Raw genomic sequence first — 20,127 nt, 5'->3', positions numbered from 1 at the left:
AATCATGACAGCTGCTACAAAGTCAACACATGTTTTCTTCTGTTTCATAGAGGAGGGTTTATCAGTGTGTTGCTTCTGTGGCTTCCAGATCAATACTCTTGTTGGTTAGTAAGATCAATGTCATTCCTGCTTACTTTTCAGGTGGCACCCATTGTAGTGTAGTAAGTTGCTGCTCAACTGCTGAATGGTATATCCATTAACCTGAATGTAGAGTTTGTAAAGTTGACAACAAAAAGGGCATAGAAAGCAAACATGTTACAAACTCTGAGAGAAAACGGTTGACATAATAGGGCTGACATACAATATCTTCACACTGATCTCAAAGGATCATTATAGCAAGTGAAAGACAGATAAGGAATGACTTCAGTGTCTACTGAGACAACTCTTTTGTCCATTTTAAAAATACTTTATTAATTAATTGTGGACTTCACATCATGCATCCCTATCCCTCTTATCTCCTTGTCCCCTTGTATCTGCCATCTATCCATGAAATCTCCCTCCTAAAACAAAAGAACATTTAAAAGAAAAAATCCAAACCAAACAAAGAACAGCAACAACAAAACAAACAAACAAAAACAACAGCAAAGTTAAAAAAGAAAAACAATCTTGTCTTGGAAGTTGTAGTGTGGCCTGTTGAGTCTTGCCCATCGGTCTAATCTTTTTGAATGTAAGTGTTCATTGCTGGATGAATGACATTCTGGCTTCTGGTACATTATCAGTAATGCACTGTCTCTTGAATGCCTCTTGGATATAGTGTCTTTGTCCTGCATCATGGAGATCCTGTAGCTTTGTCCCCTTCACATGCTCTGGTGGTTCAAAGATCCATTGGATGTGGGGTTAACTAACTCACAACCCTGTTTCTGGACCTGGGTGGTACCTAAGAAGGTCAGCTGCTACATTTCCTTCATCATCTCTATTGGGATAAGCTCCCCATCAGTGCCTCAGCTATCTCACACAGTGAAGCCTGTGGCAAGGGGAGGGACCACTTCTCCTGTTCTCAGGTGGTCAGATCCAGCTTGCCAGCACCAGCATAACCAACACTGTGTCCTACTGTTTTACCTGGAAGAAGTGTAGGACACTCTCTCCCCATCGCTGTATGGGGCATACATGTACATGGGAAGGAAGGCAGGTGGGGATAGCTCTCCTCAACTCATAATCTCAGGGCCAGGTCACCTGTGTTCCTTACAACAGAGTCAGTTCTAGTGTGCTGTCCAGATGGAGTGCAGATTTCACTTTCCATTGTTAATATCGGCAGTGGTATTAACCTATGGAAATTAATGTTCTCCCTTTGATTTTCTCCTCTTTGGAAGATTGTCCAAAGCTTCTTCATATGAGACATTAGACCACAACACTCCTATGGAGTCATGAAGAAAATTATTGTGAATGAATGTGATTGTGAGTGTGATATCACCAAAGTCTTTTGATAATGTTGTGGGAAGGATAAGGATAACTTTCTCCACACTACATGAGCTTCACTGTAATATCTGGTTTCCCTATCATTCAGTCATCAGTAAATAGACTATGCTCCAAGGAACTAATCCATGATATCAGAATTAGTCAAGCCCTAGTATTGACATTGTTTCCTTGTGGATAATCTAATTTCACAAACTTCTATAGATTATGCATTATGGATGCTATGGAAATTTAACTATTAGTCCAAGAATTAGATCATATATGGGCTATGGTGTTATTTGATCCAAGACAATGTGGTGCTAGAAAATGGACTTCCACAGGAGTGTGAAGAAACAATAATCTATGGTAGTCAGGGACCAACAAATTTCTCTTCATTTTATTATATTTTGTGTTCAATAATACCTGCAGAATGTTTTGAGAATACAACCTCATGCAGGTTGTATAGGTAGCTAGCTGATAGATGCCAGGCAATTTGTCAATCCCACCATAAAATGAGTGTTCTTTGTGAAGTTTTCCCAGAGAACAAGACAGAAGATGGGCTTCCTCATTGAATCACTTAGGTGATGGGTGAGTGCAATGACTTTCTTCCATCATCAGCTTTCCTCATCTGGTACTCAAGTAACAATGGATATACTTCTGCCTGTCTGTAGAGAAGAAATATAGTCCATGTAATAACTGTGTGTAAATGTTCTATGCCATGCTTCTGTGAAATGCATCAGAAAATGTGGTAGTCAGTATGTGTTTAGGGAGACATACAAGGACAGATAATGAAAGGGGGAAATGTTAAATATTATTACATTTTTGCAAGAGGGTCATAAGCCAAGCAAAATTATAATTTTCAGCGACTCTTTGAAACGATGACTCATTACTTAAGAGCACAACTTTTTCTCAGAGATTACCCTGGTTCAATTCCCTTTGCCTGCATACATGGTGGCTTGAAACCAGTTCAGTACCAAAGGATGTGAAGCCCTATTCTGAGTTCTTTGTGTTCCTGACATACCTGTGTTATACATGCAGGGAAAACTACTTGCATATATATTGAAAAAAATTTAAATTTAATGAAAGTTTCCATAATAGTCAGAAAATTATCTAAATGAAAAACATTTACATATCAACCATATTTTTAGGCCTTTGCTGCCAACTGTGGAATACATTTCCATTCTTTTGTCTCTGTGAAAATTATTTTATTGCTTAATTGAAACATACATATATGGTGTGAGTACATGAGATATACTCATATAAATGCATAGAATTATGTCTGGGTGTATAATTTTTATCTGTATTGCACTCTCTTTGTTATATCCCTCAAAACAAACACTATGATCACTAAGTAATTCCTTGGTGTCAGAGTCATCAGTGTCATTGATTTGCAGGTCAGTCAGTTTCTTAAAACACCCACTTACTATTCCTTCTAGCACCTCTCCTGTGACCATCATTATTGTCAGTCCCTGAGTCTTTCTTACCCTGTACTATCACTGCCTTGTATAGAGTGTTTGCCTGTAAATGTAAAATTCTTCCAATTCAACCTCTCATAATTCACCATATCTTTACTCCCAATGAAAACAGGCTCTAGACCCCACTACATACATAATTCCCCATTTGTAGCTTCTATTTTATCTTCTTAACATGCTCTCTTACCAGAGATCTTGTGCCCCTCTTCACTAAACCTAATCTAAGATATATATCCACTTATTATCTGGAATAGATATTGTGCCCATAACTTATACAAGTTTAGTAAACACTCTATTCAAGGGCATAAATGATTTCTTTCTGAGAGAAAACTCATACAACTTAAAGATCTGTGTTTGAAGGGGATGGATATTCGGATGTATAATCTGAAGCCTCAAAGGAACATTGGACACAATAAGGAAATTCTACATTAAACATGACAGAAATCAAAATAAGGTGCAACAGACTTGTGTTGCTCTTTGTTGTCCAAATAGGATCACATTTCTACAAATAAACCTGTACAGCCTCTCTCATATGATACAGAAGACCACAGTCATGTATTGATTCACTTGGCTAGTCTTGTGGCTATGCCCGGCCATTGAAGATTTGCATTTGCCCATAGCACAGCCCACTGCTCTGAGGACTTCTTCATAATCAGGTCATACTCCATGCTGAGAACCTATTTCTGCCTCAACATTGCTCTTGAGAGCACAGAAGCTTACTTCTCCATTTGGAGCATCAATTTTGCTTCTCAGTTCTTCTGCTTATTTCATGTTAGAAATCTTCCAGATTTGATTCAGTTAATTTTGTTATTTATTTACCTTCTTATATGTTCTTTCCTTTTAATCTTCCCACTTTAATTTCTGTGTTGAATATCATAAGCATTTTTATCTATAATAATTTGATGTTATTTAATGTTAAGTTCGATTCACTAGTACCAAAGCACTTTAGTCTCACAAAGTGGCATTTCTACCCCATTCATATTCACTTACAAATTGCATTTGTGTGCTTGTAAATGTAGATTCACAATTAATCACCATGTGTTTTTTGTTTTTAAGTCATAGGTTAAAAGAGAAAACTTCAAATGCATAAGTCTTATTTGATGACTTTAATATTTACTTCAACATTGAGGTTAACATTGCTATTTCATTTCCATGACATTACATTTGAGACACACACTCTTTTTTATATATGTATAGTAAGGGTTACAGACAAATGTAGAACATGCTATTTTATGAATGATCATATCCTAATTTCTCATTTTTATGCATCTATTTATACATGCTTGTATTTATTAGCTAATTTATTTAAATAATTAATGTTTTATCAAAAACTTCAATGAAGTCTCATAAGATCATTTTGCTTTGATAATGTATAAACTATAAAATGTAAATATAAAATATCTAATATTAAATACATAATTTTCTCAGACTTACCCATGACCTTGTAGCTTCTATTTCTGTATATAAAGAAATAAATAAATTGATAAATAATCTGCATATTAACGTTTATTGATGGGGATGTCCTTCTGTGTGCTGTGAATGTATGCTTCTCTTATTGGTTAATGAATAAAGCTGTTTTGGCCAATAGATAGGTAGGATTTTGACAAGTGGGAAAACCAAACGAGAATGGAAAAAGGTAGTAGGTGGAGTGAAAGACATGCTATGTGGTCACTGAAGAAACAAGAAACCCAGTCATAACTAGTAAGCCAAGACCATGTGGAGATACACAGATTAATAGAAATGATTTACTAATTAAGAGAGAGCTAACCAATAAGAAGACTGAGCCATTGACCAAATATTTTGTAATTAATATAAGCCCTGAGTGTTTATTTGGGACTAAACAGCTGTGCGGCAGAGAGTATAATCTACATTTATCTATGTCAACTAGTAAAAAATGTCTCCAGTAAAATATTCAAGTTCTCAGTACTAGGCAAACACGGCTTCTTTCCATGATTTTTGTGATTTACATATTTAATTAGCACATAAAGCAAAAGGCTTTCTCAGGGCATTTTCACGTATGTTTGGTTTAGTTCTTGTCCATCTTACCTGGTTAAATGCCATATTCCTGTCCTGTGTTCACAATTGTACACTTCCACACTCAGCCTCCCTCCTTCTACTTTGCTGTCACATGTTTTCTATTAACTTTCCACCCATAGCAGAAAAATACATAACATTTACAGCATGTGCTGAATCCTCCAAAGAACACCGGCTTGTTTGCACAATGCTGTTTTTTTCCTCTTGAGCAAAGCATGGTTATGGGTGATTTCATGGACAGGGGAGTGACCTAAAACAGATATATGAACTTAATGTCATTGTATTATAAATTTAAAATAAAGACAAGTAAAGGTTTTTGATCTGTCTTTTATTAAATATAATATTAGTGGTTTCTATTGCTAATTTTGGAAATACCATTGAATATAACTTTTGTAATCATATTGAAAATTTACATTTTAGGTAAAAATACACCAGGTAATAAATGTGAAATCTATGCATTGCCCTAACCAGCCATTTAAATAGGATTTCTATCAGCAACTAAATTAGAGAATTGCTTTTAGATATGCAATTTTAATGAGCACAATCGTGACATCTAACTCACAAGCAGAAGCCCTCAAATTTTTAACACAATGGCTTGAATTATTGAGTGCAAAGAAAACAATATCATGAAGGGTGCAGAGACCACTATGTGGATGTGTTTAACTACAAAAAGAGTTAGGATGGCAGCTCACTTGCTTCCAAAGAAAAGACAGATTATATGTAACTTTAGATACCACTGATAGAACAAATTTGACAAAGGATTCCTGAAAAGCAAAAGAGTTATTAAAGAATACCACTTAGGCATCACAAATTCTGTTCTTCCTTATCAAGTGTGTTACTCATGACTATTTTATACTTCAACTTCCTGCTTAGAATATAAATGAATTGCATTAAAAAAGGAATTATCTGTGATCTTAATAATAATAAAAAGCACTAAATGGTAGGAGCTTGAAAACTTGTTGAGGTTCCTTAGATGAGGGTATGGAAACAAATTACATGCTCACAAAATATAGAAAGACCCCGTTTTCCAGTCAGAGGAAAGAATGTTCCCTTTGCTGTAGTAGGAATGAGGACTCTCAGAGACCTTGTGATTTCACAGAGAGGAGCTAATTCTGCACCAGTGCTCAACTCTGCCCAGATCATAATCATTTGCATGTGCCCACAGCACAGCTCATTGCTTTGAGTATATTTTAAGGAGCTGGTGACTCCCTTCAGTGGTATCTATCTGAATCACATGTGCCACAACATGGACATGAGGACTGCTGCTCAGTTCCTGGGCCTGGTGATGCTCTGGCTCACAAGTAAGGAGGATTGGCCTTGGGGAATATCTCAATACACTGTGATCATTATTGGTAGTCTTTGAGGGTAATCCTGCCATAATGTTATTAATTTCATTGGTATCTGATTTTAATTTTCCAAATTAAGGTGCCAGATGTGACATCCAAGTTACCCAGTCTCCATCCTCCTTGCCTGCGTCTTTGGGAGACAGAGTCACCATCACCTGTAAAGCAAGTCAGAATATTAACAATTACATGTCTTGGTACCAACAAAAACCAGGGGAAGTTCTTAAGCTCCTTATCTATTCTGCATCCACTTTGCAATCAGGAGTTCCCACTAGGTTCAGTGGCAGTGGGTCTGGGACAGATTATTCCTTTACCATCAGCAGCCTGGAGCCTGAAGATGTTGCAGTTTACTACTGTCTGCAAAGTTATAGCTATCACCACAGTGATACAAGTCATGACATAAACCCCTCAGAAATGCAGAAGTAAGAGTGTAAACAGAACCAGATATTCTTCCTTGTTCTTTTACCTGCTGACACCATGTCTCACATGCAAGCTGGCTCTGGTGCCCACATGGAAGCTTTTGTGAATGGAACAAAGTAGTTGTTACACACTCTACTCTCCATTTTGTCAGTCCAGTTTTAGAGGCATAACAATGCCTTTCCTGAATGCTTAAGAACAGAAGTGAATATAACTGATGCATCTGATGTCAGCAGCAGTTGGGTTGCATAAAGGAAAACATAAACAAGTGTACATATTCAAATAAGAAATTATTTTAATTTGAGGAGGTAGAATATAAGTAATTGCTATTAAGTGGCTTTGTTTCTCTTGTAGTCACTGAAGGAGACAGCAAGTAATATTCTCAGCAGCTCTCTCAAAATACACAGCTCACTACAAGGAATGTCTAGCCTGGATAATGTCGTTATCCTCAGATTAGCTAGGATTATCACTGGGTGTTGACACCAGAAACAAAACTATGGTTCATATGACTGAATTTTCAGATAATGACTGACAAGGGATAGGTTCATAATATGTGTATTTGTTCTTTGAAATATGATCATTAATTATAGGTTATAGTAAAAACAATATAAGGAAGAAAATAGCATTATATAAACCATAGAGAAAACAAAATGGAAATTCTAATGTATTTTGAAATGTAATTTAACAGGCTAATTAAGCTGACCAAACACATATATAACTCTCATTTCCATTAATAAATAAAAGTCTTTATGTTCAAACTTGTCAAACTTGTCTGAGGCAGCTTATTAGAAATGAGAAATTTCCATCTATAATTTACATGGACTAGTAATGTTCTACATTTTAACAAGAAGTCTGTGTCAAATTGACATGTTCTATCTAGTGACTTCTGTATTTTAAACTCAGTGATTGTCATATGGTCATTTAATAATTTATCCCATCATTGAGCTATGGCATGCACAGAAAATCATTTCTCATGCGAACTCTCAAAAATATTTCTTTAAGGGAGTCAGATACCATGAAGCTGGAATTAGAGTGGTTTTGAGTCACCAAACCTGGTGCTGAGATCTTCAGATTTCTACACAAGCAGAAATCCCTCTTAACCACAGATGTATCATTCTGGCTTTTCAGAGCTTTTCTTTCTACTTAAAGCTTTCTCTTTCTCTTGTTCCCTTTTTCTCATTCTCCTCCCTCTCTTATTGAATTTCTCTTCAGATACCATGTTTATCACTTTTCCCTTATTCCTATTCTGTTTTTCTTCTTTCCTTTCCCATTCTGTTCCTTTTCTCCTGCTCCCCATTTTTCTATGCTTCATAGATTCCTCCTAACATCATATGTATATTTAAGTACATATGGACAGTTTTATGTCTCTGGTCTTGAGGAACACATGCTTCCCTGTGACCCCACAGTCTCTTCTCCATTTACTTTTTCACTGAAAATTATCTGCATCTGTTCCATAGTCCTTGTTATCATCTTTGTTTAATAGTCAATCAGCTGATCATGCTGTTGTGATCTGTATTTGTTCTCTGATTCCACTAATAGTGATACAGCAAATGTCATCAAGAACATTTCTATTTCCAAAAATAATGCAGACTTCCAAGTTGTGATTAATGTCAGCTGTGCACTGAATTTAACACTTATGTACTCTCACATTCTGAGAGCTTTTCTTTCTTTTTTTCTGACAGAGTATATTAGCAGATCTCTTAGCACTATATCAGCAGATCTCTTCTTTTTTGGATTCCTTGAGATAAGTGGAAATGATCCTTAAGACAGAAAGATTGAAATCCTGGTAAAAGCCAACAACTGTATATGGCTTATTTCATTGTGGTACTGATTCATTTTGTGAAGACATATTTTACATTGCTATTGGATTTAGTTAATATTCTTAAATACAAATTAAAAGTAGAGTGTTATGGGGGTGGGCCTAGGCCCTATCCCAAAGGATACAAAAGACTCTGATGACACCTTATGGAAGGCCTCATCATACAGGGGGAGCAGAAAGGATATGTGATAGATAAGGTTTTAGTTAGGGGGAATTGGTATGGGAGGAGGGGAGGGAGAGGGAAATAGGATTGTTATGTAAAACCATCTTGTTTCTAATTCAAATAAAAAAGTCTGCAAAAAGTACAGTGCTATGTTTGTAGCCACATCAGTACTAAATAAATATGTGTTTTTTTCTTTTTTGATTTTTTATTTAAGTTAGAAACAAGGTTGTTTTATGTGTCAATGCTAGTCCCCTATCCCTCCCCTCCCCCCTGCCCCCCACTAACACCCTACCTATCCTATACCCTATCGCTCCTCAGGGAGGGTGAGGCCTTCCATTTGGGATCTTCAGAGTCTGTCACATCCTTTGGTGTCGCAACTATCTTGACCAGCAAGAGAAACACGACCACGACTCTTCTTCAAGCAGTTTTATTCCAGAATCTTGTACATTAGCTTCTCCCTCTCCAAGCCCCCAAAAGCCCTTAAGTAGATGCTCAGTGCCCAATCAGCTCATGCCATCTGGCAATCCCGGATAGGCCACAGAAGGAGGAAGCGCGCCAGATGACTCAAGCACTTCCAAATAAGGCTTGTTTACAGCTAAGCTCGGACCACCTGGTATCCAGCCAGGTGCCATCTTAGGGCTGTGGCTCCCCACAGTTCCCTCTTTTTTATTTTATAGCACAACTGGTAAGGGTAGGGGTCTGATCTCTGAAAACAAGGGACAATGTAATGATACCAACCCATATGCAATCAGACTTGCCCTTCATTAAGTGTACACTTCATGTGCAGTACTACATCTTGAAACCTGTGTGGAGGAAGTAATTACTTAGCTTTTGAGTACCGTTAACCAAGCCTGAGGAGACTGCCCTGCTTCCAGGGCTTCGAAGGCTTGTGCAATCATGGCATTACTTCTCCTCTGTGAAACCCCATCCTGTAGATACACCATAAAGCAATGATACTGACAAGGATAAGAATTCCTCCCAGGGCACCCATCATTATTCTGACTAATATTACTAACTATAAAAAAGCACAAATTCCCTGACAAACCAAAACTAACATTACCCTCTATGGGACTAATATCCTTGTCTAAAGGCAAAAAAGGTAAATTTAAACTCAAATTGCTACTAAAAAATCTAGGGAAAACTTGAGCAGAATGTCGGATTGGCAGTGGTTTTGGGAACACCGACAGAATCCCCCATCGGGGTTCTGCTGTCGTCTTGTTGATCAGCATCACCGTCATGATCGTCAGCATCAGGTACATTGGTCTTCTTATGATTTTCACCATCCTCAGAGGCAGGGACTCTTCTTGTCAGCCTTTCTGGAACCCACACCGGCTCTGATTGATCCTGTGGGAAAACACAAACAGACCCTCTCGCCCATGATAGCATAGGGTCAGGACCGTTCCACAGTCCAGTAATGACATCCTTCCGTTTTACCAATCCCTTAGTACAGGGAAGGGCACTATCATGGCGATCAGCAGCCGAATGCCCATCCACTTAAGAGTCAATAAAGCTAAAGATATTCTTTCCTTGGGGGTGCGGCCTTGGCCTATTCCCCCTTTTTGTTTTATTAGGCATTCCTTCAAGGTTTGATGAGCTCATTCAACAATACCTTGACCTTGAGGATTATAAGGAAGTCTATGCTTCAAGTCTATATGCATTTGCTTGCAAAAGGCAGAAAAGGATACATTGATATACACTGGTCCGTTATCAGTTTTCAGTTGTTGTGGCATGCCCCATGTAGCCCAAGCTTCTAAGCAGTGGGCAATTACATTCCTTGTTTTTTTTCTCACTTAAGGGGGTAGCATGTATCACTCCAGAACAGGTATCCACAGATACATGCACATATTTTAATGTCCCAAATTCAGGAATATGAGTAACATCCATTTGCCATAACTTAAGTGGAGTCAATCCTCTAGGATTTACTCCCCAAACTGGAGGATGTAGGAAAGTAACACAATCCTTATAAGCCTTAACTATATCATGAGCAGCATCACGGGATATACCAAAGCGGCATTGCAAAGTTTTAGAATTAACATGGAATTGTGAATGAAATTGTTGAGCTCTATCCAATGGAAGGGAGGCGAATGCAAACTGCATTCTGGTACATTTATCCATTAAATCATTCCTTTTACTAATTGCTCCAGGCAGACCAGTATGCGCTCTAATATGCTGAATATAAAAGGGTTGTGAGCGCTTCCAAATAATTTTTTGTAGCTGGTTCACATAATTTTGAATGGGACTATTTACCTTTATTTTTCCAGCGACTTCTAAATCCTTAACTAGATTAACCACATAATTAGAATCTGAGATCAAATTGAAGGCCTCAGGGACCCTATTAAACATTTTAAGAACTATTTGGAATTCCACTATTTGAGGTGATCCTGGTATAAATTGACAAACAACTGGGGGCTCTCTCCCCAATTACATAAGTACCACACCCAGTCTTGGATCCATCTGTAAAAATATTTACAGCACCCTTAATAGGTTCTTTACGAGTCACTCTTGGGAAAATTACTAGGTGCTCTTTAAAGAAATTTAACATAGGATGTTTAGGATAATGATTATCTATATCCCCATCAAAGCTACACTTTAGAATTGCCAACTCATCCAAAGATTCGACTAAAACTTTTATTTGAGCAGCAGAATAAGGAGTAACGAGCACATCAGGTTGACATCCAAAATACTGTAATTAATATCACCAAATAATTTTTGAAAATCATTTAAAGTTGGTAATGTATATAATCTAAGTGTTATTTTTTGTGGCACAACACAATATTTATCTTAGCTCCTAGTTAATAACATTATTCTGCTGGACCTTTTCTGGGGCTATGTATAATCCCTTCCTCTCCAAGGTCTTTACCAAATCTCTATATGCTAAGTGCAGCAATTTCAACTCCTTACTAGCTAATAGAATGTCATCCATATAGTGGACACATCTCACAGCAGGGTATTTCTCTCTAATAGGAGCAATAGCATAACATACAAAACTACTCTCTTCAGAGTAGTCCTCTTCCGATATCATTGAGCGCTCCTCCTTCAACTGTTCTAACACTTCCTGCCCCTTCTCAATGGCTCTGCAACATCTCTGATCTTCCAAACAACTTCGAACAAGCCTCCAAATTGGTCTTGTCCAGGGTTTCACTGTCCCGCGCAATCGCCTCGCCAGCAAGAACAACACAGGACATTCGGATCCTTCTGCAATAAAGCATTAATGCGTCTTGAGAGGAGAGCATAAGCTTACCAGAGCGGAGACCCCGAGCCAAGAATCCCGTCCTCTAATAAAGGCTGGCAGCCGCCGCCTGGGACGTGTCACCCTATGATTGGCTGCAGCTCATCAGGCCATATAACGCCACGGAATAGGCAGAGATCAAGGAATGGAAAATTACCCAGCGCCTGCGCAATAATCTTATTTACATTCAGTGCCTGCAGGCGCCATCATTGTAATGGAGAATGCAGGGACGGCTCCCTACATCTCCCCCTTTTTTATTAATTAATGATAAGGCTTTATATTTTTACAAGCAAATAGGTCACCCATATGTTGAGGGATAGAGGCAGAGGTTGTACCTTCCCAATCAAACATTAAGACTGTGTACAAGAGTCGCCATCAGGCTGTTAGCTTGACCCGAAGCGCTCTCGACCTGTCCTCTGCCGTTTTTCTGGGAAAGGGAGACTAGGGCAGGCAACCCTTATGCAGGACAACATGCCTCCCAGAGAAGCCTGCATACTGGGCAACTCTCTGTGCGATGCCTTGCTCAACATCCCTCATGGGCTGCTCAAACCAGACACTCTACCCTGTGCAATGAGCCTAGGCTCCGGGTGTGCAAGAGCTGTCTGGCCGGCGGCCTATTGCTTAAGCATAGTTAGCCAAATATCAGTGGAAGCCCCTTGTTCCAAAGCTACAAGCGCTTGGGCGATAACCACCTTGTCTCTCTTAGTTTGAGCCCTGAGCCTACAGACCAGCCAGAGAAGCAACATCAATCCGCAGCAAACGGCTGCACCAAACAATCCCATCCCCACCCATTCCTTAAAATAGGAGACAGCTGAAGCGATCTATGATGACAATCTCTCCGTCAAGGACAGGAGTTAATCTGGATAATAGCGTCTCTCAACTCCCTGGGAGAGGGTGGAGTTCCGACTTTTGAAGGTCCGAAGGGGCTTTTCGGGTGAGTCTTTCCGGGATCCACAGGGGACTCTCTTCATCCTGTGGAAAAACACATATAGCTCCCCTGGATCTTATGAGAATAGGATCCGGGCCTCTCCAAAGACCAGTTAAGATATCTTTCCATTTTACCATTTCCTTTGGCCTTTCAGGTTCTGAGGTGTGGCACTTGGCCGCAGTATGGCCCTGAGCATCAATGTTTAGAAAATTAAGGGTAAAGAGTGCCATGGATATTGCAACTCTTGTCACCGAGGGTAAGGATGCTCCCATTCCCTCCTTTTGTTTGATTAAATAAGACTTAAGTGTGCGATGGGCACGTTCCACAATGCCTTGTCCTTGAGGGTTATAAGGTAGGCCAGTCAGATGGATAACTTCCATCTGTCTGCAGAAGTGCCAGAACTTTTGAGAGGTATAAGCCGGCCCATTATCTGTTTTTAGGATATGAGGCTTTCCCCAGGCACTCCAGGCCTCCAAGCAGTGTTGAATCACATGAGAGGCCTTTTCCCCTGTCAAAGGCGTGGCACAAATTATGCCTGAGCAGGTGTCCACTGAGACATGAACATATTGGAGTTTTCCAAAGGAGGCAACATGTGTAACATCCATTTGCCACATCTGCAGTGGACTAATGCTGCGTGGATTTATTCCTACATGAGGTGCAGGTAAAAATTCACAGCAGTTTTTACATTGAGTAACAATTTGTCTAGCCTCCTGCCTTGTCAAAGCAAATCGACGGCGCAGGATTTCAGCCGTCACATGAAAGCGCTGATGAAATTCTTGTGCAGCTTGTATCTGGGTAGACAAGGCGGCAGCCATCAACTTTGTGGCCCGGTCTGCCAAATCATTCCCAGAGGACATAGGTCCTGGGAGCCCCGAATGTGCTTGAACATGGGTGACAAAAACAGGGAACCTCCTGTTTGATAGGGTAATTTGTATTTTTTGAAAGATACCTGCAACTCTGCTGGAGGGTCGTATTATACCAGCAGTTTCAAGGAGGTTGACCGCATTAACCACATAGGAGGAATCTGACACAATGTTAAGTGGCCCCGGAAAGGCCTCAAGGACTTCCAGCACCACTTGGCATTCAACGATCTGGGATGAGGTTTCATTGAATTGTTTAGAAACTACCTTATTCCCTATAACATAAGCCCCTACACCGGTTTTGGAACCATCAGTATAAACCACTGTCCCATTCGGGATTGGATGCTTTGCTGTCATCTGTGGAAACACTATAGCCTGATTTTGTGTAAATTGTAGGATTGGATGTTTTGGGAAATGATTATCAATTTTCCCTGAAAAGGAGGTAACCAACACCGCCCAGTCATTAGATGTAGCTGTCAGAGTCTGAATTTGTGCAGCAGTGTAAGGTACAACCAAGAGATGAGGGTCCCTGCCAAAATGATCGACAGCTGCTTTTATTCCCCGAAGTGCGAGCTGCGCGACAGCATCAGGATACCAATCAATGATCTTAGCGGGGGAAGCATTTGGGTGAACCCAAAGCAACGGCCCATGCTGCCATAAGACGGCGGTCGGTAACTTAGCCTTTTTAAAGACACATAGGCTGAATGGCAATGTCTCATCTATGCGATGCAATTGTGCATCCTGTAAGGCCTTTTCCACCTTTTGTAGGGCTTGACAAGCAGCCGGAGTAAAGCTTCTGGGGGAAGAAATATGAGGTTCACCTTCCAGGATGTCAAAAAGGGGTTTTAAATCTGTAGAGGGGATCTTTAAAAAGGGTCTCAGCCAATTTATATCCCCCAAGAGTTTCTGGAAGTCATTTAAGGTATTGTTGTAAAATTGGCATTGACCCCATACTTCTGGACTGATTCAGCCAATTCTTTAATCTGATTATAGTCTAGGGGAGTATGTACTCTCGCCCCCTCATTTTCAAAGACTGGAAAAGCCATCTGCAATTTCCTTCGCTCCTCTAATGGTAAAAAGGAGTCGGTACCAAATAATGGGGGTGCTGATGGAAGTACACCCGCTGGATTAACAGGCGATGGCCTCATATTTGCTTTCACTTTTGGCAGCCGATATCTATCGGGGTGGTATCTGTCTTGCTCTAGCTCTGTTTCCTCGCTAGAGTCTAAAATCTCAGAGTCTGAGTTGCTCAGCTCCAAGGCCTCTAGTTTCACCGTAGGGTAGAGGCTAGGTTTTGAGTCTTTATTTCTCTTAAATTTACCGGGGTGTGACCGGTTATTCCCTATTTTCTCTCCCCCTTTTTTTGTATCCTGGGGAGGGCCTTTTTCCTTAGACATGTCCTTCCTTTTTTGAGCTCCTAATCTCTCATCTCGTTCGGTTTCTGATATATTATCCTGTACCTCTTTAAGCGTTTTTTGACTCTCTGCTACCATGGGACGGTAAGCCTCAATCTCTAGACAGTTTTTAATTAGGTCTCTCTGTTTTGAAGAGCCCATTATGCTGGAGGCTACCTGGGGTAAGCTTGGTCGAGAACTGGAACACCAGCCACGGTGGGCACAATATAAGACCAATGTAATAAAGACTAGAATTAAGGCTTTTACTGATCCATCCCATAGTGGTGACAAATTAAAAGCAAAGTCAAAAAAGAAGGTGTCAGAATAAAGCATACCTCTCTGAACTTACCACCCTGCAGTTCTGAATCCGCCCCTCCGCAGTGCCGGCGATGTTAACAAGTTCCCGGGTTTCGGCACCAGATGTCCCGCGCAATCGCCTCGCCAGCAAGAACGACACAGGACATTCGGATCCTTCTGCAGTAAAGCTTTAATGCGTCTTGAGAGGAGAGCATAAGCTTACCAGAGTGGAGACCCCGAGCCAAGAATCCCGTCCCCTAATAAAGGCTGGCAGCTGCCGCCTGGGACGTGTCACCCTATGATTGGCTGCAGCTCATCAGGCCATATAACGCCACGGAATAGGCAGAGATCAAGGAATGGAAAATTACCCAGCGCCTGCACAATAATCTTATTTACATTCAGTGCCTGCAGGCGCCATCATTGTAATGGAGAATGCAGGGACGGCTCCCTACATTTCACTGTCCCCTGCCTCCAAGCAAAGTCTAGGTCTTTCCCAAGCTTATCCCAGCAGCTGGTGTTTAAATTAATGGAATCAGCAAACCAGGGGGCTACCACATCAACCTCTTGGATAAATCTCTCTAAAGTACTTTTCTTTAATTTCAATCCCTTAGACCTTAACAGCTCGTGAAGAGCAATGAAAATTGGTTGCGATGCTGTAGTTCTCATACTTTTGGTTATCTCTGCTTTGTCCGAATACCGGAACTTTGTTGCTCCTCACCAGAGACCTTATTGCCTCTTTACTGAGGGCTTTATTGCCCCTTACCAGAGACCTTATTGCCTCTTTACTGAGGGCTTTATTGCTCCTTACCCAGAGAACTTATTGCCTGTTTACCAAGGGCCTTATTGCTCCTTGCCAGAGACTTTATTGCCTCTTCACCGAGAGCCTTATTGGTCCCAACTTACCTGGGACTTACCAGTCGACTGCCCTGACTGCAGGAAGTTCTGAGCCGTTCACCCATGGAGGTTCCCCGTACGGGCCACCACTTGTCGAGTCTATCTTAACCAGCAAGAGAAACACGACCATGACTCTTCTTCAAGCAGTTTTATCCAGGAACCTTGTGCCCAATCAACTCATGCCATCTGGCAATCCCGGATAGGCCACAGAAGAGGAAGCGAGCCAGATAACTCAAGCACTTCCAAATAAGGCTTGTTTACAGCTAAGCTTGGACTACCTGGCATCCAGTCAGGTGCCATCTTAGGGCTGTGGCTCCCCACACTTTGGGTAGGGTTTAGGCTGAGGAAGTATGCCTCTATGTGGAATGGGCTCACAATGTCTAGTCTTATGCTAGGGATAAGTACTGATCCACTACAAGTGACCCCATAGATACATGCCTCCTCCTCACTGACACCCATTTTCATGGGGTCTGGGTCAGTCCTGGGTCCATGAACTCTCCTTTGCTCAAGTCAGCTGTTTCTGTGGTTTTCACCAGCCCGGTCTTGACCCCTTTGCTCATCAGTCCTTCCTCTCTGTAACTGGATTCCAGTTCAGTTCAGTGTTTAGCTGTGGGTTTCTCCCTAACTTTGTCAATTGTTCCAATGTAGTCATTTTCATACTGGAAACAATTTCTTTCCTTCATTGGTTGCCCACAGGTCTGTCTTAAGTGAATACAAATGTTTAAAACCATGAGAGAGAAGAGATTTCTTCTTGAGTTAGGGAGCAACCATTGTTACTCTGAGAATAAGGAATAAAAAACCTTGAGTAGACCAAGACACATTTTTATTTTTAAACTATATAAAATAAAGTAGGGTCCACTATTAAATTTCCATAAATCTACATTTCATACTATGGTCAAAATATAGTATATGCATGCATGTTGGTATTGAAAATAAACAATTTTCATTTTATACTTATAATTATTATTATCAATATTACTATTATTATTTTCATCTGGACCACAGTTTCTGCTCCATTCTATCCTCCTAGTTCCTTCCCTACCTATCCTCTACATCTCCCATTCATGTCTCCTTCATTTTTTCAGAAAATGGCAGGCCTCCAATGGATAAACACCAAACATGACATCAAGTTGTCATAAGACTAGGCACCTTCCCTAGTATTACAAGTATTACAAGCAACCAAGTATTAGGAAGAGGGTCCCAAAAGCAGGTAAAGGAGACAGAAAGAGACCCTGTTCCTACTTTTGGAAATCCTGTAAGAAGATCAAGCTGTTTAACTCTAACATACAGGTAAAGGCACTGTGTCAGTCCCAGGCAGGTTTTCTGATTGTTGGTTCAGTGAGTCCCTGTGAGTTATGGTTATTAGATTAATGTGTTTTGTTGTGATGTCCTTGACCCATTGGCTCCTAAAATCTATCTTTCCGCTCTTCCTCGGGATTCCCTGAACTCTGCCTAATGCTTGGTGTGGGTCTGTGCATCTGTGCCCTTCAATTGCTTGATGAAGCCTCTCTGGTAACAACTGGGCTAGGCACAAATCAATGTTTGTGGCAGAATAACATCAGGCCTCATTACATTGGCATTATTTTTATTTTTTTATTTGACACTTGTGTTTGATCCTATTCTAGGTCTCTGGGATATATATAGTCTCTGATTCTGGCCCTTCAGGTAGTTTCATGGATGAGTTCCCTCTTGGTCTTTGGTCTCAGGCTTGCCAGCCATTGGTTAGTCACTCTCACAATTTCTGTGCCACATCTACCCCAGCTCATCTTATGGGCAGGACAAATTGTAGACTGAAGGTTATATGTCTGGGTTTGTGTCTCATTTCCTCCATTTCCTCCATAGGAAGTCTTGCCTGCTTACAGGAGATGTCCAATTCAGAGCACATGTCCCCTATAGCTAGGAATCTTAGCTTAGGTCATCCCTGCATATTCCTGAGAATTTCCACTGCACTTGATTTCTACACCACCTAAAAATGTCACCTTTATGCTATCATCTCTTCTAATTCTCTCCCCTAAATCCAACCTGATCCACTCTTTCCCCATTGCCACCCACCTCCAGTCTTCCCTCAAAATCTAGTTCCCTTCTGAGGGAGATCCAGTGTCCCCCACGAAAAGACCAAACAATACTTAAACTATACAAAGTAAAGGGAAGTCAACTATTTCGTTTTCATTCTCGGCAAGTCAGAAACGCCCTCTAACATGCCATCCACATAAGAAGCAAAACGATTCCTAACATTCTGCATCGTAAGATTATCTGCCTTTGTTATATGGTAATAAACCTTAGTTATTATTACCAGTTTAAAGAATAAGGCTTTACCATTCTAGGACTCTGGCTGCAGTGTGGATTTCAGTGTGGATTACCAGCAAGTGGCACAGGGGTACCGCAAAACACGTTTCAGCCGAGTATGATCTGCAAGATTCTCAAAAGTGGTTTCTATACAAAGTTAAAATGGGCAGGATTTCGCTTTTAAAGTGTTTTGGAAACCAGCAGGGCAGTAGCCGTCTCCAGGAACTGCAGAATCTGGGGTTGAGATGTTGGAGCATGTGGACCATCTGCTTGCTGGGCGGGCTGAAGGAGGAAGCGCCAGCCGGTTGGGCACTGGGCAACTCTGTGCCTAGAGGAACAGATTGGCACTCTGAGACCTGGCCTGAACCCCAAAAGAGAGCGCCAGCCTCCTCCTATGTCCCTTTATCCCATCCCTACTTCACACCTGTGACCCCGCCCAAATGGTACAGCATTACAAGTACTTGGGAATTCTCCCTTCAACATAGTCTATGTGTGTATGAAACTCTCAGAAAAAAAAGAAAGAAAAAGTTTTGTAAACACACTAAGAAGATTCATATGCTGTGAATGTTTTTTTGTAGATATTCAACATCGAATCTGGCTGTGTTCTTTTCCTGCATGGCAATGGGAAAAGAGCTGGTCTCCATGTAAAACCATAATTACCTTCCCAAGGGAGCCCTCTGGGTATTACACACTGTTGTAATTCTCACTGAAAGTGAAGACATTTTAATACCATTGTGGTTATGGGAGAGAAAAGGAATGAGAAAGTGAAGTGAAGATTGGGATGGAACTGGGGAAAATTTGAAATAGGGACAATATACTGTACAAATAGAAAGAACTGTACTTAATGGGGATACTACCTAGGAGGTACACCATTGTTTTAGCACTTAGCTTATGGAAGCTGATGGATCAATTTAGCCCTGGATGCCATCACAGTCATTTTGACTAATAGAGTAATACAGGGAAAAGAGATGCACCTGAGAGCTTGGAGAAGAAAAATAGGGTAATGTAGTCACAGAGAAGTAAGAGCTACAGAGGCTGTAAGCATCAATATGGAATAGCCTCCTTTAAAAGACATTACTATAAGAGATTACATTCAATTTAAAGTACAAATGTTGGCAATTTGTTATGCATCTTTGAAACAACAAATACAAATTTTGCTCAGAGAACAAACTAGGTTAAAATTATTCTGATTGATTTAATCTCTTGCTTCAATTCTTCAGTACTTTATATGAAGGGTGGAATTATGTCTATAACTTAGGAAGAATGCAAATGAAACACTGTAGTACATATCGTAAAGCTCATAATGTTTGTGTAATACACATTGATAACTTTTGTGTCAGGTCCTCCCTAGCTCTGCTGATTTGCATGTGATCAGAGCACAGATTAGTGCAGAAGTACTTCTTGAATAAGCTGCTCATATCTTCTGCACATATCAGTTTCATTGAAGACACAGCATGGACTTGAGTGTTTCCTCTGTTTCTGGAAATGCTGACGTTGTGCATCCCAGGTATGAAGGGTCAGCTCTGGGATTTCTCCCATCAAAGTAGTCATTGATTCTTGTTATTTAACTAAACTTGTGCATAAATATTACACATTTAG

At 40.4% G+C, this 20,127-nt stretch overlaps 1 gene segment (V, D, J or C); it reads left to right on the top strand.

The window, feature by feature from the left end:
- The first annotated feature begins 6,144 nt into the window (after positions 1-6,144).
- LOC113838708 lies at positions 6,145-6,667 on the top strand. The segment is given in 2 exon segments: positions 6,145-6,199; positions 6,324-6,667. Coding segments are annotated over 2 exon segments (399 nt in total).
- Positions 6,668-20,127: the final 13,460 nt, after the last annotated feature.

The sequence above is a fragment of the Cricetulus griseus genome, unplaced genomic scaffold (assembly GCF_003668045.3).
Source record: "Cricetulus griseus strain 17A/GY unplaced genomic scaffold, alternate assembly CriGri-PICRH-1.0 unplaced_scaffold_164, whole genome shotgun sequence".
NCBI classification, from domain to species: Eukaryota; Metazoa; Chordata; class Mammalia; order Rodentia; family Cricetidae; genus Cricetulus; species Cricetulus griseus.
This window is presented reverse-complemented; position numbering and strand designations above follow the sequence as displayed.